The sequence below is a fragment of the Scyliorhinus torazame genome, chromosome 5, assembly GCF_047496885.1.
Source record: "Scyliorhinus torazame isolate Kashiwa2021f chromosome 5, sScyTor2.1, whole genome shotgun sequence".
NCBI classification, from domain to species: Eukaryota; Metazoa; Chordata; class Chondrichthyes; order Carcharhiniformes; family Scyliorhinidae; genus Scyliorhinus; species Scyliorhinus torazame.
In genome coordinates, this window is record NC_092711.1 from 210,587,289 (window position 1) to 210,610,048 (window position 22,760).

Consider the following 22,760-nt stretch of genomic DNA (forward strand, 5'->3'; position numbering starts at 1 on the left):
ACAGTTACAGTTACACTGAAGCAATCAGTCGGTCGGGTGGCCTAGTCGTCCTCCTGGATCGTCCGAGCTTCGGTGGTGATTCTGGTGGGGGTCCGGGCGCCTGCGACTCCGGGAGCGTGGCTTCGGCCTCCATGGCAGCTTCGTCACCCCTAGACGGCGCGGGTGGGGCAAACGGTTGACACGAGAGGGAGGCGCCTGTAGGGGGCGTCGGTGGGTGGGAGGGCCTAGGCAGGAGCGGCGGGAGGACTGACCCTCCTGTGAGGTGCTGTGGAGGGGGGGCGGTGGGGGTAATGGTTCGGGTGCGCGTGGGGTTCCGGTGGGCGCCAGGTCCCGAAGGGAGACTGTATCTTGCCGGCCGTCAGGGAACGCCACGTAGGTGTACTGGGGGTTAGCGTGCAGCAGGTGGACCCTCTCGACCAACGGGTCCGACTTGTGCGCCCGCACGTGTTTCCGGAGCAGGATGGGGCCGGGTGTTGCTAGCCAGGTTGGGAGCGAGGTCCCGGACGAGGACTTCCTGGGGAAGACAAGGAGGCGTTCATGAGGTGTCTGGTTGGTAGATGTACAGAGCAGTGACCGGGTGGCGTGGAGGGCCTCCGGGAGGACTTCTTGCCAGCGGGAGACTGGGAGATTCCTGGATCGTAGGGCCAGTAGAACGGTCTTCCAAGGCATGCCTTCGAAGGCATCGCGGTGCTGGTCGATGTTGGCGTCGAGATGCGCTCTGAAGTCAGCGTCCTGGAAGGCAGGCGTGTCATCTGGAGAGAGAGAGTGAACTCTCTGAATGAGGTTCAACAGCTTGCATGCCTGTGCGCCAAGCAGGGAGTCCTTCGAGGAGCCCACGATCTCGAAAGAAAGTATGGCTTTGCGTGACCTGTGCATCACTTCAAGTTGGCACGAGCTGCTAGCAGGAATGGCGTTGCCATTATAATCCAATAGCTGGCAGGCTGATGGAAGGATGGCTGGTTTGACACAAAGGCTTTGGAAATCAGACCATGCCATGAGATTGGCGGAGGCACCAGTGTCCAGGCGGAATCATATTTGGGACCGGTTCACCGTCATGGTGGAACACCACTCATCGTCTGGATCGATGCTGTATACCGACAGGGCCTGGTGTCTTTCCTTCGGGGACAGCCTATTTTTCGTTATGTCACCGACTAGAAAAGGCGCCTTCGGGTCCTCAGTGTCACTGCTGTGTGGGAGGTCCGCATCGAACTTGGTGACCGTGGGTTGAATTGCCCGAACATTCCTGCGAGGCTGGCTGAAGCAATATGAATTGGAAGGCTGAGCTGCTCGACAGAAGGCAGCATAGTGGCCAAGTCTGCCACATCGTAGGCATTGTAGGGATTTTGCGGGGCATTGCCGCTTTAAATGGGCAGAGCCACAGTTGCCGCACGTCGTGACGTCAGCACATTCGCAGCGCCACCGCGCATGCGCGGTGCGGTCCTGCGTGGTGCGCGCCTGCGCATTACGTTCCTCCATGTCGCCGTCCCCTCGTTTGGTGCGTACAAGCGCGGGAGTCCGCGAAAAGCGTGCAAAATGGCCGCCCTCATCCAGGCTGAGGCCCTGGAGATGCTCAATCACTTGGACCCATTCCGCCTCGTGGGGACCTTGCCGCGCCGTTTCAGCCACTTGGATGTGAGAATACCGACTCGTGGCGTTTTCATGTAGGACACAGGTCTCAATGGCGGTCGCTAGGGTGAGTTGCTTTACTTGAGGAGCTGCTGACGTAGGGGGTCCGACTGAACACCGAAAACGATCTGGTCGCGTATCATGGAGTCGGAGGTGGGCCCGTAGCTGCAAGACTGCGCAAGGATGCGGAGGTGTGTGAGAAAGGATTGGAAAGGTTCATCCTTACCCTGCAAACGCTGCTGGAACACGTAGCGTTCAAAACTTTCATTCACCTCTATGCTGCAGTGAGTGTCAAACTTGAGGAGAACCTTCTTGAACTTTGTTTTATCTTCATCATCCGCAAAGGTGAGAGAGTTGAAAATGTTTATGGTATGGTCCCCGGCCGTGGAGAGCAAAAGAGCAATCTTTCTGGTATCCGAGGTGCCCTCCCTGTCTGTAGCTACGAGGAAGAGCTGGAAGCGCTGTTTGAAAATCTTCCAGTTGGCCCCGAGGTTGCCGGCGATGCGGAGCGGCGGCGGGCTGATGTTGTCCATGTTGCAGGATGACGGAATGCTGGCGGAAGGCAGATCACTTGCAGGTAGATCTATGACGTGCTAACGTCCCACCACCCCTGGTATCATGATGTGTTGGGTGTTCTGGCTCACATACAGGTCACCAACACTTGAAGTAGTGCAAGACTATTTTATTGAATCATTAACTGTTTAAACATACTCAGACTGTGGGTTAATACGATACTAGCTTTAACTAAAGATCTTTGCCTTATCCTAACCAGTCTATGCACTCAGCACATGGTGAATATCTGTGCTACAGGCTGTGAGCTCTGTCCTCCTAGCTAGCTGCAACTCGAATGAGCGAGAACTCTGATGCCCCTGTCTTTATAGTGAGTGTGCTCTCACTGGTGATTGGCTGCGGTGTTGTGTATGATAATTGGTCCCACTGTGTGTCCATCAGTGTGTGTCTGCACCATGATATACTGGTGTATATTATGACAGTGTGTACATCTACAAGATGCACTGCAGGAACTCACCAAAGCAGAACATTTCAAACCTTCAGGGGCAGCAGACACATGGGAACACAACTAGCTGGAATTTCTCCTGCAAACCACACAGCACTCCTGACTTGGAAATATATTATCGCTCCTTCATGGTCACTGGGTCAAAATCCCTCATAGCACTGTTGAAAAATATTATTTCACGGGATGTGGGCATCGCTGGCTGTGACAATCCCTAATTATCTATTGACAATCCCTAATTATCTTTATGGGCCAATGAGTGTCACACGTAGGTCAGACCAGGAAAAGACGGCAGATTTCCTTCCTTAAAGAATATTAGTGAACCAGATGGGTTTTACAAAAATCACCAATGGTTTCGTTGTCACTATGAGACTTTTAATTCCAGATTTTTATTCCGTTCATCTTTGCCATGGTGGGATTGGAACCTGGGTCCCCAGCATCTGTGGATCAGTGGCGCAATGTCACTACCACTATGGCACTGCCTCCCTGCGGGTGCGCCTACATCACCGGGACTGCAGCAGTTCATGAAGGCAGCTCACCACCACCTTCTCAAGGACAATTCAGGATTGGCAATAAATGCCAGCAATAAACACACCCTATCTATGAATAAAATAAGATCTGTGAAGGCAGAAAGGGCTCCTCAAGAGTATTTCCATGAGTGATTATTTAAATGTGGTACATGTTCCTCTAATGGACTTCACTGTCAATATCCTGCCTGAGAACTTAGTGATTATAAATGGGAGGATAATTTCTGTGATAAACATATGGGTTGTGGTAGTCACCACTGTTGTATATATCACATATGAGATGTAATACAGTAAGGCATGGGGGTAGATCCCTGCCTGCTGGTTCCGCCCAGTAGGCGGAGTATAAATGTGTGTGCTTACCGAGCTGCAGCCATTTCAGCAGCAGCTGCAGGAGACTACACATCTCTGCTGAATAAAGCCTCGATTACACTCTGAACGTGTCGTAATTGATAGTGCATCATGGGTTAAATATTTTTCTCTTTAATATGAATTGTTATGCACTGGATCAAACTGCAGGAGAGTCTGATTAGTATCAGGGTTTCTTATTCATTTGGAAATTAAAGGTGGGTAAAAACGAGACTGAAATTATTATCATTTCATTTTTCTTTCCACAGAAAATTTCTGCCACCTGCGCATCAGCTCTGATTGGGGTCTGTACTTGGCACAACATAGAGGGGAAAAATATAGAGAGAGTGCTAATTCTGCAGAAGCCTCTAAACATGTGCAACTTCTGGCCACTCCTGAAACATGAACATTGTCTGTTTGCAGGCTAAGATGACATTAATGCCGCACAAGTGGCAGGCAAAGACCATCTCCAATAAAAGAGAATTTAAACATGGCCAATTGATATTCATTGGCATAATATCTGTTTTTGGCAGGTAGGAATGGCAGCAGGGGGCAGGGGGGAGGAAATCGAAGGCGAGTCCCAAAAAGGCTTTCAAGCAAGTACGATTTCTCCACTTGATTGTCCCACCAATGACGGGATGGGATATGAAAGGTCCAGAACCCAATTACCACCCAAACAACATCCTAGGGGTTACCATTGATCAGAAACTGAACTGGTCTAGTCATATTAATACTGTGGCTACCAGGGCAGGTCAAAGGCTAGGAATCTGACGGCGAGTAACTCACCTCATGACCCCCCAACATGTGCCAACCATCTACAAAGCACAAGTCAGGAATGTAATGGAATACTCTCCACTATCCAGGATGAGTGCAGCTGCAACAACACTCAAGAAGCTCAACAACATCCAGGACAAAGCAGCTCACTTGATTGCTCCTCCTTCCATAAACATTCAAACGCTCCACCACCAATGAACAGTGGCAGCCATGTGCACCACCTACAAGATGCATTTCAGTAACTCACCAAGGCTCCTCAGACAGCACCTTCCAAATCCATGAGCACTACCATCCAGAAGGACAAGAGCAGCAGATACCTGGGAACTTCACCACCTGGAGGTCCCCCTCGAAGTCACTCACCAGCCTGACTTGAAAATGAAATGAAAATTGTTTATTGTCACAAGTAGGCTTCAAATGAAGTTACTGTGAAAAGCCCCTAGTCGCCACATTCCGGCGCCTGTTCAGGGAGGCTGTTACGGGAATTGAACCGTGCTGCTGGCCTGCCTTGGTCTGCTTTCAAAGCCAGTGATTTAGCCCTGTGCTAAACAGTGGGTGGCTGCCCCACACACTCACATAACTAGTTGGCAGTTAAGTGTCAGTCACTTAAATTTCCCTTGATCTAAAAGCAGGTGGGGGAGGGAAGTCAATTCAAGACAGTTTAAAAAAAGCAACTTGTAAACTCACTCCCAGTGAGTTCTCCCAGTGAGACAGAGAAGACACAACCAGAGTGAGACAGAACCAAAAGTGAGTTTGGGAATTTGAATCTAGGTGGGAATTCAAAGCTGGGTGGGGAGGAAGTGATTTGTATCACTGGTAAGTGACTGGTAAGTAGTGTTTCTGTTTTCTTTTTCTTTTCATTGGTATATTGATTTATTTTTTCTTCGTTGTTTATTTATTTATTTAATTTTTTTTTGGTAAATTGTAATTGTTGAAGTTAACCGAAGGTTTAAGACATGGCAGGAGATCTCAGACCCATGTCATGCTCCTCGTGTGCGATGTGGGAGCTCAGGGACACGTCCACTGCCCCTGGCTCCTTCACGTGCAAGAAGTGTGTCCAGTTGCAGCTCCTGTTAGACCGCTTGACGGCTCTGGAGCTGCGGATGGGCTCATTTTGGAGCATCCGCGATGCTGAGGACGTCGTGGATAGCACGTTTAGCGAGTTGGTCACACCGCAGGTGAAAGGTACTGAGGGAGATAGAAGATGGGTGACCAAAAGGCAGATCAAGAGTAGGAAGGCAGTGCAGGTGTCCTCTGCGGTCATCTCCCTGCAAAACAGATATACCATTTTGGATACTGTTGAGGGAGATGGCTCACCAGGGGAAGGCAGCAGCAGCCAGGTTCATGGCACCGTGGCTGGCTCTGCTGCGCAGCTGGGCAGGAAGAAGAATGGCAGGGCTATAGTGATAGGGGACTCAATTGTAAGGGGAATAGACAGGCGGTTCTGCGGACACAATCGAGACTCCAGAATGGTATGTTGCCTCACTGGTGCAAGGGTCAAGGATGTCTCGGAGCGGTTGCAGGACATTCTGGGGGGGGGGGTGAACAGCCAGCTGTCGTGGTGCACATAGGCACCAGCGATATAGGTTAAAAAATGGGACGAGGTCCTACAAGCTGAATTTAGGGAGTTAGGAGTTAAACTAAAAAGTAGGACCTCAAAGGTAGTAATCTCAGGATTGCTACCAGTTCCACGAGCTAGTCAGAGTAGGAATGTCAGGATAGATAGGATGAATGCGTGGCTCGAGAGATGGTGCAAGAGGGAGGGATTCAAATTCCTGGGACATTGGAACCGGTTCTGGGGAGGTGGGACCAGTACAAACCGGACGGTCTGCACATGGGCAGGACTGGAACCGATGTCCTAGGGGGGGTGTTTGCTAGAGCTGTTGGGGAGAGTTTAAACTAATGTGGCAGGGGGATGGGATCCGATGCAGGAAGTTGGAAGGTAGTAAAACAGGGACAGAAACAAAAGGCAGTAAGGGGGAAAGTGTAAGGCAGAGAAGCCATAGTCAAAAATCAAAAAGGGCGACAGTACAAGGTATAGTGACTGAGGGGAGCTCAGTGAATAGGACCGGGAATACTAAAAGGAATAAAACGGGAAGTGAAAACATTAATGGTAAACGACGCGGCAGGTTGTTGCATGAAGATATGGGTTCAACGACAAGGAAAATTAGGAGAAAGGTTAAGAGGAAATATAACTTAGGAGAGGTTACTGATCGAGGTGTTAAGATTAAGAACAGAGGTAAAAAAGCCAACATAAGTGTACTTTACCTGAATGCTCATAGTATTCGGAATAAGGTAAATGAGTTGATGGCGCAAATCATCGTGAATGACTATGATTTAGTGGCCATTACTGAAACATGGTTAAAGGATGGTCACGACTGGGAGTTAAATATCCGAGGGTATCAAACTTTTCGGAAGGACAGAGTGGATGGTAAGGGGGGTGGTGTAGCTCTGTTATTTAAGGATGACATCCGGGCAACAGTAAGGGATGACATCGGTGCTATGGAGGATAAGGTTGAATCCATTTGGGTGGAAATCAGGAATAGTAAGGCGAAAAAGTCACTGATAGGAGTAGTCTATAGGCCACCAAATAGTAACATTATGGTGGGGCAGGCAATAAACAAAGAAATAACTGATGCATGTAGAAATGGTACAGCAGTTATCATGGGGGATTTTAATCGACATGTTGATTGGTTTAACCAGGTCGGTCAAGGCAGCCATGAGGAGGAGTTTATAGAATGTATCCGCGATAGTTTCCTAGAACAGTGTGTAATGGAACCAACGAGGGAACAAGCGGTCCTAGATCTGGTCCTGTGTAATGAGACAGGATTGATTCAGGATCTCATAGTTAGGGATCCTCTCGGAAGGAGCGACCACAATATGATGGAATTTAAAATACAGATGGAGGGTGAGAAGGTAAAATCAAGTACTAGTGTTTTGTGCTTAAACAAAGGAGATTACAATGGGATGAGAGAAGAACTAGCTAAGGTAGACTGGGAGCAAAGACTTTATGGTGAAACAGTTGAGGAACAGTGGAGAACCTTCCAAGTGATTTTTCACAGTGCTCAGCAAAGGTTTATACCAACAAAAAGGAAGGACGGTAAAAAGAGGAAAAATCGACCGTGGATATCGAAGGAAATAAGGGAGAGTATCAAATTAAAGGAAAAAACATACAAAGTAGCAAAGATCAGTGGGAGACTAGAGGAAATATTTAGGGGGCAACAGAAAGCTACTAAAAAAGCTATAAAGAAGAGTAAGATAGATTATGAGAATAAACTTGCTCAGAATAAAAAACAGAGAGTAAATGTTTCTACAAATATATAAAACAAAGAAGAGTGGTTAAGGTAAATATTGGTCCTTTAGAGGATGAGAAGGGAGATTTAATAATGGGAGATGAGGAAATGGTTGAGGATCTGAACAGGTTTTTTGGGTCGGTCTTCACAGTGGAAGACACAAATAACATGCCAGTGACTGATGGAAATGAGGCTATGACAAGTGAGGACCTTGAGAGGATTGTTATGACCAAGGAGGTAGTGATGGGCAAGCTAATGGGGCTAAAGGTAGACAAGTCTCCTGGACCTGATGGAATGCATCCCAGAGTGCTAAAAGAGATGGCTAGGGAAATTGCAAATGCACTAGTGATAATTTACCAAAATTCACTAGACTCTAGGGTGGTTCCGGCGGATTGGAAATCAGCAAACGTGACACCACTGTTTAAAAAAGGAGGTAGGCAGAAAGCGGGTAATTACAGGCCAGTGAGCTTAACTTCGGTAGTAGGGAAGATGCTGGAATCTATCAACAAGGAAGAAATAGCGAGGCATCTGGATGGAAGTTGTCCCATTGGGCAGACGCAGCATGGGTTCAGAAAGGGCAGGTCGTGCCTAACTAATTTAGTGGAATTTTTTGAGGACATTAAGAGTGCGGTAGATAACGGGGAGCCAATGGATGTGGTATATCTGGATTTCCAGAAAGCCTTTGACATGGTGCCATGCAAAAGGTTGCTGCATAAATAAAGATGCATGGCATTAATGGGAAAGTAGTAGCATGGATAGAGGATTGGTTAATTAATAGAAGTCAAAGAGTGGGGATTGATGGGTGTTTCTCTGGTTGGCAATCAGTAGCTAGTGGTGTCCCTCAGGGATCAGTGTTGGGCCCACAACTGTTCACAATTTACATAGATGATTTGGAGTTGGGGACCAAGGGCAATTTGTCCAAGTTTACAGACGACACTAAGATAAGTGGTAAAGCAAAAAGTGCAGAGGATACTGGAAGTCTGCAGAGGGATTTGGATAGGCTAAGTGAATGGGCTAGGGTCTGGCAGATGGAATACAATGTTGACAAATGTGAGGTTATCCATTTTGGTAGGAATAACAGCAAAAGGGATTATTATTTAAATGATAAAATATTAAAACATGCTGCTGTGCAGAGAGACCTGGGTGTGCTAGTTCATGAGTCACAAAAAGTTTGTTTACAGGTGCAACAGGTGATTATGAAGGCAAATGGAATTTTGTCCTTCATTGCTAGAGGGATGGAGTTTAAGACTAGGGATGTTATGCTGCAATTGTATAAGGTGTTAGTGAGGCCACACCTGGAGTCTTGTGTTCAATTTTGGTCTCTCTTACTTGAGAAAGGACGTACTGGCACTGGAGGGTGTGCACTGGAGATTCACTAGGTTAATCCCAGAGCTGAAGTGGGTGGATTACGAGGAGAGGTTGAGTACACTGGGACTGTACTCGTTGGAATTTAGAAGGATGAGGGGGGATCTTATAGAAACATATAAGATTATGAAGGGAATAGATAGGATAGATGCGGGCAGGTTGTTTCCACTGGCGGGTGAAAGCAGAACTAGGGGGCATAGCCTCAAAATAAGGGGAAGTAGATTTAGGACTGAGTTTAGGAGGAACTTCTTCACCCAAAGGGTTGTGAATATATGGAATTCCTTGCCCAGTGAAGCAGTTGAGGCTCCTTCATTAAATGTTTTTAATATAAAGATAGATAGTTTTTGAAGAATAAAGGGATTAAGTGTTATGGTGTTCGGGCCGGAAAGTGGAGCTGAGTCCACAAAAGATCAGCCATGATCTCATTGAATGGCGGAGCAGGCTCGAGGGGCCAGATGGCCTACTCCTGCTCCTAGTTCTTATGTTCTTATATCGGCCGCTCCTTCACTGTCGCTGGGGCAACATTCTGGAACTCCCTTCCGAACAGCACAGTGGGTGTACCTACACCTGCAGGACTGCAGCGGTTCAAGAAGGTAACTCACCACCACCTTCTGAAGGGCAACTAGGGATGGGCAATAAATGCTGGCCTAACCAGCGACGCATACGTCACATAAATGAATTTTTAAAGAACCACACACTTAGGTACCATTAGCGGGCCTCCCTCTGTATTACCCTCCATGTAAGGATTCTCTCTCCTAGCCGGGGTGATGCCATGTAGACAGGATTTACAGCAGGCTTTGACAAGCAAGGACCTGGCAAATGATCCTCATCCGGTGGTGCACAGAAACATACAGGCCCCAGGGGAGAGGAGTCACGCCTGGGCAGTATTCTGGCATTGCTCCCCAGAACTGTCCCCTGGCAGTGCCCCCCTAACACTGTGGGGGCAATGCCACAAGGGAGCTTCCATTGAGGAAGTCAGAGCCCGCCCTGCCAGTGTGAAAGTTGTGGGTCACGCCTCCATGATTTCTTTTGACCATATACAGCTTTTCCCACATGACTGGACACATTTTCAAAGAAATAGAAAATCCTGTCATTGGCTGGGATTTTCTGACCCAGATTACGATGTTTCTCTGCGGAGTAAAGGAGATTTCAGCTTGGTAAGATTATGTAATTACTGGGAGAAACCAAGCTATCAGGCATCTTGCAGAAAAACAGTGTTAGTTGAATGTTAGTTGGTGATCTCAGTAGAAGTCAAGCATATCAATGCAGTTAATAGGTATGCCTGCAGATGGATTAGCAGTTTCCTTCCAAGCAGTTCAGAAGAGTGTGAATAGAAGATGAGCGGAATCAAGCTGAAACAGTTTCTGAACGAATACAGCCAGAGTTTCTGCATGGTTCTGACAGGATTTAGGTCTTTTATTTAAAGCAGCGTTACATCAGGTCTTCCTGAGGGCTAATTGTATTGAACAGTCAATTGAGAGTGGAGATGGTTTTGTGTGAGTGACAGCTTTAACACACAGCTGCCTGCATTGTTTCATTCATGTCCCTCCACACTTGAGTGACTTTCAAGTAGTCAGCTGTGAAACTAACCGCAATTTTTATAAACATCAAGTTATGATTGACAGCTCCTGGACCACATCAAAGAGAGTAAAGTGTTTTCTGTTAGTTTCACTGCTGAGCACTTTAAAATCACTCAAGCATGAAGGGAGAATCCAGAATCAGAAGGCAAATGGAATGTTTCTTCAGAGGGGAGCTTCACTGGTACAGGGTGATTCACCTTTCCAGAAGAGAGACTTCCACCAGGAGGGAAGTCAGGTAGAGTTGAGTTGAGTTAGTCATGAAGGCACATGTTCCAGTGTTCCAGTAGATTGCGGTTTTGATGAGGGTTAAGAGTTACATATATAGATACATAGAAGATAGGAGCAGGAGGAGGCCTTTTGGCCTTTCGAGCCTGCTCCGCCATTCATCACGATCATGGCTGATCATCCAACTCAATAGCCAAATCCTGCTTTCTCCCCATAGCCTTTGATCCCATTCTACCCAAGTGCGATACCCAGCCGCCTCTTGAATATATTCAATGTTTTAGCATCAACTGCTTCCTTTGGTAATGAATTCCACAGGCTCACCACTCTTTGTGTGAAGAAATGTCTCCTTATCTCTGTCCGAAATGATTTACCCTGAATCCTCAGGCTGTGACCCCTGATTCTGGATACACGCATCATTGGTAACATCTTCCCAGCATCTACCCTGTATAGTCCTGTTAGAATTTTATAAGTCTCTATGAGATCCCCACTCATTACTCTGAACTCCAGTGAGAACAATCCCAATCTAGTCAATCTCTCCTCATATAACAGTCCCGCCATCACTGGAATCAGTCTGGTAAACCTTTGCTGCACTCCCTCGAGTGCAAGAACATCCTTCCTCAGAGAAGGAGACCAAAACTGCACACAATATTCTTGGTGTGGCCTCACCAAGGCCCTCTCCAATTGCAGCAACACATCCATATACCATTAGCCTTCTTTACCGCCTGCTGCACCTGCATGCTTACCTTCAGTGACTGGTGCACAAGGACACCCAGGTCCCGCTGCACACTCCCCTCTCCCAATTTACAACCATTCAAGTAGTAATCTGCCTTCCTGTTTTTGCTTCCAAAATCTCACACTTATTCAAATTATATCTGCCATTGGTTTGCCCACTCGCCCAACCTGTCCAGATCTTGCTGTAGGATCCCTGCATCCTCGTCACAATTCACCCTCCCACCTAATTTGGCATCATCTGCAAACTTTGAGATGTTACATTTTGTTCCCTAATCCAAATCATTAATAATCAGTTCTTTCAGCTGCCACCGGTTTGATGCTAAGATGGTCAATACTGCAGGCGGTTGCCTGGAGACACTGTTCTATCCGAGATACTGATTGTAAGATCCAAAAGCTGTATAATTGACGGAGTTCAGACAGCTTAAATCTAGGTCATACAATATCGGCTTCAGGTTGTTAAACAAGGCCCCCTTGATGAAAACAATTGTGATTTGGAACAGGTAATGCTCAGGCCATTAGCACCATATTGGAGACTAAGAATTGCAAACCGCTGCCTTTGTTCATAGCTGACTGGGGCATTGTGCGTGCTTGGCTGAAATGTTTGAATGATGCAAGGAACATTCCATTCCAGGAACTTTTTCTGCCTTTCAGTTGGCTCAGAAATGTCCAGAAGCCAGCATGTAGCCAACATGCCAGCTCAACAATGGTCCATTTTGAAAAACAGAGAAAACAAATTATGAAGTAGCCCGGCTGACGGAGATATAGGGCGGGATTCTCCCTGACCCGGCGGGGTGGGTGGTCCCGGCTCCGAGGAGTGGCGTGAACCACTCCGGCGTCGGGCCGCCGGGAAGGTGCAGAATCCTTAGCACCTTCAGGGGCTAGGCCGGCGGCGACAGGGTTGGCGCCGCACCGACCGGCATGGAAGGGGTTTGGCGCCGCACCAACCGGTGCCGAAGGGCCTCCGCCGGCCGGAGCGTGTTGCTGCATGGGCGGGAGTGCCAGCGTTTCTGGCATCATCCCAGCGCAAGTGCAGGGGGGTTCGTCTCTGCACCGGCCATGGCGGAGGTTCACAGCAGCCGGTGCGGAGGGAAAGAGTGCCCCCACGGCACAGGCCCGCCCGCAGATTGGTGGGCCAGGCCACTGTGGGGGCACCCCCCCCACCCCAGGCCAGATCCCTCCCGAGGACCCCGGAGGCTGCCCGGAGAGCCAGGTCCCGCCGCTAAGTACCAGGTCTAATTTACGCCGGCAGGACTGGCCTAAAATGGGCGGCCGCATGGCCCATCACGGCTGGAGAATCGCCGGGGGGCACTGCCAGCGGCCGCCGACCCATGGGGCGCGATTCCTGCCCCCGCCATAAGCCCCGTGCCGGAGAATTCGGCAGCCGGTGGGGGCGGGATTCATGCCCCCCCCCCCAACGATTATCCGGCCCAGCGGGGGGTCGGAGAATCCCGCCCATATTTCTTCTCAACCCGACTGGGATTCAGTGGCATTCCTGGACATAAAACAGTTCCAATTATCTGTGTCTGATATTGTTGCAATTGTAATTGAACACGTCATTCTATCCAACCCATCGGCTCGGGAACTGAACTGATGTAACTCTTCAATAATGTGCAGGTGCCAGACTGAGACTTGCAGTGATCACAATATGGCACAATGTCTGAGACTGTCTTGTTAATATTTTCCATCCAAGTTTCAGAGGTCAATATTGATGCTCTTCAGACCAGTTTTAACTTTTTCTAGTTTAATTAAAACCCACCACATCCATTGCGTGAGTAGTGTTTCAGATTATAACACAATTTAATACAGATTATTAAAAGATTCTCCAAAATTGTACAAATTTCACCTGTAAATACTCAACATGAATTGATAAAGATGACATTTAATGATCTGACAACCATTCAGTTCCTGGGGAGAGTTAAGGCCAAACAACAAGTCATGATTGATCTGTGTCAGCAGACACACCAACCATCAGCATTACACATGGACAGGCAGTGTTTTTGTTTTACGAATATTGTATTTCCAAAGCAACATTTATTGTTATAATTTCATAAATTTTGTACAAGGTTGAACAAAATACACAGTGTGCTTCTGATGATGGTCATTCTTCTGCAACATATTGCATTCAGCATTAGTTCACCCGATTCTGGTACAAGTCCATGTACGTCAGTAGTGATATCAATGCACTTGACTGCAAGATTTGTCTTTCCCATGGAGAAATGGCATAGGGTTTCATTAATGACCACCATTCTGCAATAGCAAGACAAGCCGTCGCCTCTTTGCTGCTCCAGTCCCAGGGAGGTGACCAACCCCTTACACCGCTTCAACTGTATGGTCGGTGCAAGAGTTGTCCACAGTCAGTGTTTGGAGTCAGTGTGTCAGCATTTGGTGAGTTAACCTCAGTGTGGAACAGGTCCCTCAGTGTCAATCTTACCCACATCCTGGGAGGGGAACCCAGCCATTGTGTACTGCAGGTGAAAATTGCTGTGAGGACAGGAGCTCTTGTCCACAATGTTCAGTGACTGGAATCCTCTGTATTGCCACCAGGACTGAGGTGGGAGAATGACTGAAGGTTCACAATGCAGGAGCTCTGATGATCATTAATTCTAATCTGCACCATCCTGCCTCAAATTAATGCCCATGTTTGCAGTGGTTAGAGGAAACTTCAAAGCAAGTTGTATCTGAATCCTGGCTGAGTTACAGACTATTCTGTAGAACTCGCAATAAAGTTACAGTGGGAGTATCATAGAACAAGTGTTTGAGCCTTTTGGCTCAGATCTGGTATGTCTCCCTTGTGGGGACCATGAATTGGATTCAATTTGAATTTGAATTGGTTTTTGGAGCAGGCAAGGAGCTGGAGTAGGGGTTCACCCCTGACCGCACTCTGAGCCCTGGCTTTGTAACTCAGAAAAAGTAATAAAGTTACAGTGGGAGCATCATAGAACAGCTGTGGATTTTAATTATTTACAAATTGAACAATTAAAATTTCACATTTCAGGAGGGGCCCAAAGTTGCACATGTTTAGGGGCTTCTGTAGAAACAGGGGCAGCACGGTAGCACAAGTGGACAGCATTGTGGCTTCACAGCGCCAGGGCCCCAGGTTCGATTCCCCGCTGGATCACTGTCTGTGCGGAGTCTGCACGTTCTCCCCGTGTCTGCATGGGTTTCCTCTGGGTGCTCCGGTTTCCTCCCACAGTCCAAAGACGTGCAGGGTAGGTGGATTGGCCATGATAAATTGTCCTGAGTGATCAAAAAGGTTAAGAGGGGCTATTGGGTTATGGGGATAGGGTGGAAGTGAGGTCTTAAGTGGGTCGGTGCAGACTCGATGGGCCGAATGATCTCCTTCTGCACTCTATGTTCTAAGTCTGTAACAGTATCTTTTCCCTCTGTGTTGTTTCAAGTATGGACCCCAATCAGGAGCTGATGTGCAGGCGGCAGAAATTTTCTATGAAAGGAAAAATGAAATGATCAATAATTTCAGCTGGATCCTTACTCAGCATGAACTTCCAACGAGAAAAAAACAACCTGATCCCAATCAGGCTACCCTGCAGTTTGTGCCAAAATGTGTCAGTTCATATTATACTGAAAAACATTTAACCTGTATGTTTATCACAGGCCATTGTGTGTTGGGCCAGGTAACGCTGAGGCCATTAGCACCAGATTGGAGACTAAGAGTTGCAAACTGCTGCCTTTTTCCATGGCTGGCTGGGGCAGACATATCACCTGCTAAGCCGTTAAGTATGCTTGGCTGAAATGTTTGTACAATGCCAGGAGCATTACCTTCCAGGGCCTTCCAGACATACTCGCAGAAATGCCTCAGGGTGTAGACTGGCACTGAGGTACACTAAAAATTGTATTTTGCATCCAAATTATCACTGGTGAAAATACTGCTCATTGTATCTTAAATATGTGTGAGATGGGGAGAGAGGTAATTAGGTTTGGGGGTGGAATTCCAGGTCTTAGGGCCAGGCCAACTGAAAACAGTCACCAGTGAAGGAGCGATTAGGACAACAGCTACACAAAGTGTCAGAATTGAAAGAAATGTTGATGATTTATATGGCTGAAGGATATTACAGAGACAGGGAGGAGTGGGTCATTAGAAGGAACTCATACAAGAACGATTTTTTTAAACTGTGATGTTGTTGGCTGGAGAGCCCATGTTTGTCAGAAAGCACAGCAATGGCAGGTGTACAAGACGTGGTGTGGTTGAAGAGATTTAAGAGTATTGGAAGGATTGTTTCTTTGAGGAATATGTTATGGAGCAAACAAAGTAGCCGGCTATTTTTCAATTTAGTATTATGTAACAAAGAAGGGTTGATACATGGTCTTGTCATTAAGGATCCTCGTGGAAGGAGTGATCACAGAATGATGGAATTTCAAATGCAGATTGAACAAGAGAAGGCAGCGTGCCATACTAGAGTTTTAGCGTTGGGCAGAGGTAAGTAGACAGGCCTGAGGAAAGAGTTGGCTCAAGTAGACTGGGTATTGCAGCTGAGGAACAATGGTGGATGTTCAAGGAGATATTAAATAAATCTTAATTAAAGTACATTCCTGCGAGGAAGAAGAATTGTAAAAGGGAGAAAAACGTTCCATTGCTAAACAAGGAAGTCAAAGAGGATATAAAGGCAAAACTAGGGCATACCATATTGCAAAAGCTAGGAGTAAGCTGGAGGATTGGGAGATCTTTAAGGTTCAGCAAAAGGCTACGAAAAATAACATTAAAAGAGCAAAAATGAACTGCGAAAGGAAACAAGCAGAAAAAATAAAGACTGGTACCAAAGTAAATCGCGAACGATTCATCTGGGATTCGTACCCTTAAATTAAATTTGAATCTCTGGAGTATAACTGATGATTGAGGTTGCAATTGACCTCACTAAATCACAAGCTCACCAAATGATTTGAGGTTTGACATGCCTTGGGGCTGCAAGACTTCAAATAAGGTCCTAGGTCTGAGTTCCACAAATATTTGTGAGAATTGATTTGCCTTTCGCCTCCTCACCTATTTAGTTTGTTTGGAAATAATACTCAAGGCACTCGACATATTGTGCCCAGTCCTCCATGAAGGAATCAAATGGGTCTCTATGACCATAGAGAGGCATTCTGGTGAGTATCTTCTCTTAGACTTCAATTAAAACATGATACTCACAGGTATTGGAGCAGAAACAGCGTCGGGATAATTTATCCTCATCACCAGATATAAAACACCCTTTTGCACACTTCATTAGTGAAAATAAAAGGTGTTTATTAATAAGAATTGTACAGCAGCCTCATGGCTGTAGCTAGCTCCCAAAATATCTCTGCCTAGGAACCTGTCTCTCCATGGGGTGATGCCATACTCTGATCCCAAATGGTTACATAAGCCATATGGCACTTACTGTGCTGTGTTGCCCTTAAAAGCGACAATCACCACAGGGGTGGACCATTTGGGACTGAAATGAGGAAAGATTTCTTCACTCGAAACTTGTGGGGTTCCCGACCACAGAAAGCTGTGGAAGCCAAGTCACTAAATGTATTCAAAACGAGGTAGGTCATTCTTTAAGATTTAAGAATTCGATTCCACTGGCATCAAGGACTATGGAGGGAAAGTGAGAATTTGGCATTGAGATTGAGGGTTAACCATGAGCATATTGAATAGCGGAGAAGGCACAAAGGACCAAATGACCTAGTCCCGCTGCTAGTTTGTATACATGTTTCTATGACATGGTGAATGTGCAACAGGTATGTATAAAACTAATACGGATCTACTTTCTGTGTGATCTCAAATGGGATTAGCATGTGTATGAATGGCACTTAAGCGATAAGGAAGACTTCACATGCTATATTTTCTCAAACATCACAACTTACCTCAAATTGACTTATTCATTGTGACAAATAGTTACATCTGACTCATTGCTGAATACGTGTCGGTCCCGAAAGCTGATCTTAGAAAAGAGTATGTGAATATTCTCAACAGCGTTTGGAAAGGAGCATGAAATTAATCCCAGGGAACAGGGACTGAGAGAGTTGTCTGAGACAATTGTACAACTGAATTGTGTTCACTTGCTGATAGGCAGGAAATGCTCTGTCTGAATTTCACTTCTCATTGCCACTAACTGCAGCCACAACCACACAAAAGTGAACCTGCGTTAGAATTTAGGAGAAAAGACACCATTGTGCAAATAAGATATAGAACAAATTGACTACGAGACAGACCAATCCCCAACCTCATAAAATTCATGAATAATATGTAAATGATTAAGAATTTAACAAACGCAGCCTGACAATATACGGTTTATGGACAAAGTGCACAGGCAGCACGGTGGCGCAATGGTTAGAATTGCTAATTCACATCTCCATGGACCCGGGTTCAATTCTGGCCTTCGGTGACTGTGGAGTTTGCACATTCTACCCATGTGTGCATAGGTTTCCTCCAAGTGCTCTGGTTTCGTCCCACAGTCCAATGATGTGCAGGTTCGGTGGATTGCCCATTCTAAATTTCCCTTAATCTCCAAAGGTTAGGTGGGGTTATGGGGATAGGGCAGGGGAGTGGCCCTAAGTAGGGTACTCTTTCAGAGGATCAGTACAGATTTCATGGGCCGAAGGGCCTCCTTCTGCACTGTAGGAATTCAATATAGGAGGACTGCATTCTGCAACATATTGTAATGAGTGAAATATTCAAACTTGTGCAAACCTCCTATTATTTTCTACTTTGCTTTTATTAATTTTATTCTAATTATTATCGATAACTATATTATAAACTATGAATAGTTGATTTATTGATCTCGTCACAATTCAGCGTCTGTCACCATGATATTTTAATAAATCAATCACCTATCTCTGCAACAAGCTATACTCACGTTATCATTTTTCCTACTCTGACCTTAATTGATGCTTGTCCATATTGTCCAAATCACCAGATAGTATGAATTATTCATTCCCGTTAACATTCTAAATGACCTCACATTATAATCTCCCCACCTCCTACTTCTGGTGCATTTGCATCACACCTGCATTAATGCACTTACCAAGATCGCTTTCATAGAATGATAGAATTTACAGTGCAGAAGGAGGACATTTCGCCCATCGACTTTTCATCAGCCCTTGGAAAGAGCATCCTACTTAGAGCCAAGCCTCCACCCTATCCGTGCAACCCAGTAATCCCACCTAGCCTTTTGGACACTCGGGCAATTTAGCATGGCCAATCCACCTAATCTGCACATCTTTGGACTGTGGGAGGAAACCAGAGCACCCGGAGGAAACCCACGCAGACACGGGGAGAGCGTGCAAACTCCATACAGACATAGAATTGAACCTGGGTCCCTGCAGCTGTGAGGCAACAGTGTTAACCACTGTGCCTCCCTGCCACCCCATTAGTTGTGGATCAAACTGAAAATGAGGACCAAGAGCACAATAAGGACATTTTTGGCTTTAAAGTGACAAGCTCTATGCTTAACTGTGTACTTAACTCAGTGCTCCTCCTCGGCCCTAATGTGCCATGAGTTCCTACCCCTTTAAAAGATGTCAAGGTGTTTCCTTACCTGGCACAAGGTGGCACCCTCAGCTTGGACAACTCTCACAATGGCAACAATGGGAATCCACATAATACAGAAGATCGTCATACACCAGCCAAGTACTGTTGCCCAGACTGGGTACTCAACAGGTCCATATGTTGGAGAGGTAAATGTTGCGAAGGACCACATCAAGACTGCCTGAATGAAATAAATGCATCAAATAGAAGGTTCCATTCGATTGGGAAACAACTGATGTAACTTTATTCAAAAAGGGGCAGGCAGAAATCAGAAAATGATAAGCTTAATACCTGTCACAGGGAAAATTTTGAAAGCTATTATTAAAGAAATTTTCACAGTAATCAGGCAGAGTCAACATGGTTTTATGAAAGGGAAATCAAGTTTAACCAATTTATTGGAGTTCTTTGTAAGAGCCCCACGTGCTATGGAGGCAGTGGTGTGGTGGTATTGTCACTGGACTCGTAATCCAGAGGTGCAGGGTAATGCTTTGAAGATATGGCTTCAAATCCCACCAGGGCAGATGGTGGAATTTGAATTCAATCAAAATTAGGAATTAAAAGTCTAATGACGACCATGAAACCATTGACGATTATTTCAAAAACCCATCTAGTTCACTAAATGTTCTTGAGGGAAGGAAATCTTTCGTCCTTACCTGGTCTGACCTACATGTGACTCCAGACCCAAAGCAATCTGGTTGACTCTTAAATGCCTCTCAGAGATGGGAAACGAATGCAGCCCAGCCAGCGATGCCCACATCCCATGAACGAATAAAGAAAAAAATAAAGGGAAGCGGTGGATGGACCATACGTTTTCAGAAGGCATTTGATAAGGTGCCACATCAGGGGCTATTGCAGAAAATAAAGCTCATGATGTAAGGGGTAACAAAATTGGCAGATCTTCACAGGTGAGGCTTTTATCTGCTGGAGTAAGAGGCGACTTGATTGAAACATGTAAGTTCAAAACAGAACAGGGTCGATATGGGAAGGATGTTTCCTCTTGTGGGAGAATCTAGAACTAAGGGTCACTGTTTAAGACAAAGGTGAGGATTTTGTTTTCTCTCCGAGGGATGTGAAAAGGTGGTTGAGGCAGAATCTTTGAATATCTTTAAGGCAGAAGTGGATAGATTCTTGATAAGGGGGTGAAAGATATTCGGAGGTGGGCAGGAATGTGAAAATTAGGTTCAAATTAGATGAACCATGAATGGTGGTGGAACAGACTTGAGGGGACAAGTGGCCTACTCGTGCACCTAGTTTGTAAGTATGATTGGATATATGTAAAACCAGATCAAATGCTGATTGGAAGATTGCCTGCAGTTTGATTATTTTCAGTTCAAGTCACACAAAAAAAATCTAACATCTTACTGCCAGCAAACACGGGGCGATAAAAGTCCAACACGCTCTCCACCACAGCCAGAAGAGCCAAGTTCTTTTCCCAATCATCATCTCAATGTCCTTGATGAATCTGTTTACCCCTGTGAACAACAAGAAAGCAGAGAGACACAATCACTTGGTTTGTCCAGTCTTCAGGACAGTTTGTTTACTGCAGAAGTTCATCTCATACTGGGTGTCTCTAATGAACAGGTTAAATCAGAGAATCATAGAATCCCTACAGTCAGAAGGAGGCCATTCGGCCCATCGAGTCTGCACCGACCCTTGCAAAGAGCACACTGCCTTGGCCCACATCCCCATCCTGTCCCCATAATCCAGCAACCCCGCCTCACCTTTTGGATTCTAAGGGGCAATTGAGCATGGTCAATCCACCTAACCTGCACACCTTTGGACGACGGGAGGAAACCGGAGCACCCGACGAAACCCATGCAGACATGGGGAGAAAGTGAAAACTCCACACATACAGAGGTCGCAATTGAATCTGCGTCCCTGGTGCTGTGAGGCAAAAGTGCTAACCACTGTGCCACCGGGCCAGGATCACTAAGGATTTCCCAGTCAAACTATTGGCTGAGATCTTGGCCTCGAGAATAGAGGATTGTGTGCCAGGGGTGATAGGGGAGAACCAGACGGGGTTCGTGAAGGGGAGGCATCTGGCGGCCAATATCAGGAGGCTACTCAGTGTGATCATGATGCCTCCAGAGGGACGGGAGGTCGAGTGGGTGGTCGCCATGAACACAGAGAAGGCCTTTGATAAGGTGGAGTGGGAATATTTATGGGAGGTCCTGGGGCTGTTTGAGTTCGGGCAGGAATTTGTGGACTGGGTCCGGTTGATATACCACGCACCGATGGAAAGTGTGGGGCTGAATCGGATGGGTTTAGGTTACTTAAGGCTGCACCGGGGGATGAGGCAGGGCTGTGCACTTTCCCCACCACTGTTTGCCCTGGCTAGAGAGCCATTGGCGATGGCACTGAGAGCGTCGGGGGTCTGGCAAGGGACAGTGAGGGGATGGGGGTGGAGCACAGGATCACGTTATACACAAATGATCTACTTCTGTATATTTCAGAGATGCTGAGGGGGATTGGAGGGATCAAGGGGATATTTGAGGAATTTGATCGGCTTTCTGGGTATAAATTGAATATCAGCAAGAGCGAGGTCTTTGCGATTCAGGCGAGGGAGCAGGAGAAGAGATATAGGGAGATATCATTTTAAGGTGGAGGGGGTGTAGCTTTCGGATTTGGGCATCCAGGTGGCACGGGAGTGGGAGCAGCTGCACAAGCTAAATCTGGATCGGGAGGTCGAACAGGTGAAGGAGGCCTTTTGGACGTGCGCTGTGCTCCCGCTGTCATTGGCATGGAGGATGCAGACAGTGCAGATGATGGTGTTTCCGAGGGTCCTGTTTGCCTTTCAGAGCTGACCAATTTTTATCCCCAAGGCGTTCTTTAAAAAAGTGAATGCAGTGATCTTGGGGTTTGTGTGGGCGGGAAAAACCCCACGGGTGAAGAAGGTGCTGCTGGGGCGGGGGGGGGAGGTGACAGCGAAGATTGAGAGATTTGGAGATCTCTTTATCGATGAGGGCTTCCCGAGCTTGGAGGAGTTAGAGGAAGAGTTTGAGCTGCCAGGTGGGAATAGGTCCCCGTTTCTCCAGGTAAGGGAATTTGTGCGAGGCAGGTTTCGACCTTTCCACACCTGCTGCCTCAGGGGATACAGGAGAAGGTAGTGTCGAGAGTAGGAGTAGAGGAGAGGAAGGTTTCAGAGATCTATCAGGGACTGATGGAGTGGGAAGGAGCCCCGATAGGGGAGGTGATGGAAAAATGGGAAGAAGAGCTGGGTGGGGAGTTGGAGGTCGGATTATGGGAGGAGGCCCTGAGGAGAATTACTGCATCCTCTTCGTGTGCCAGGCTCAACCTGATACAATTCAAGGTGGTCCACAGATCCCCGAGCCCAGGGGTTGAGAGAGGCTGATGTTCTGGCCTTTGCCTCCCTGGTGGCCCGGAGACAGATGGTACGAGGATGGAGGGACTCAGAGCGGCCAAAGTCGGGAGTATGGGTTGGCAAAATTGCAGCGTTTCTCAGATTCGGGAAAATCAAGTTTGCTTTGAGGGGATCACTGCAGGGGTTTGCTGGGAGGCAGCCGTTCATCGACTTCTTCGAGAACAATGAGGCTGTCAGCTGGGGGGTGGGGGCAGAAAGAGAGGCATGGGGGGTTAAGTCAGGTTAGATTTTCTGTAGAAGACGAGTGGAAAGGAGGTCTGGGGTAGAAGGTCCTGATTGTGTAAGCCATGTTGGCTGGAGTTTGTATTGGGTGGGTGTACTTTTTATCTTGTTTTCTTCCTTTTGATACCTGGTGGTTAAAATTAGAAATACCTTTACAAAATATTTTCTAAAAAAAA

At 46.8% G+C, this 22,760-nt stretch overlaps 1 protein-coding gene across 1 annotated transcript in view; it reads right to left on the reverse strand.

The window, feature by feature from the left end:
• Positions 1–13,221: 13,221 nt before the first annotated feature.
• Positions 13,222–22,760, reverse strand: part of LOC140418108 (sodium- and chloride-dependent neutral and basic amino acid transporter B(0+)-like) — an 82,671-nt gene continuing 73,132 nt past the window's right edge. The window contains exons 12-14 of the mRNA XM_072501526.1: positions 20,343–20,452; positions 18,991–19,161; positions 13,222–14,918 (exon numbers count right to left, since the gene is read on the reverse strand). Coding sequence (XP_072357627.1) covers positions 14,826–14,918; positions 18,991–19,161; positions 20,343–20,452 — 374 coding nt within the window. The 3' untranslated portion in view covers positions 13,222–14,825. The remainder of the gene's footprint in view (positions 14,919–18,990; positions 19,162–20,342; positions 20,453–22,760) is intronic.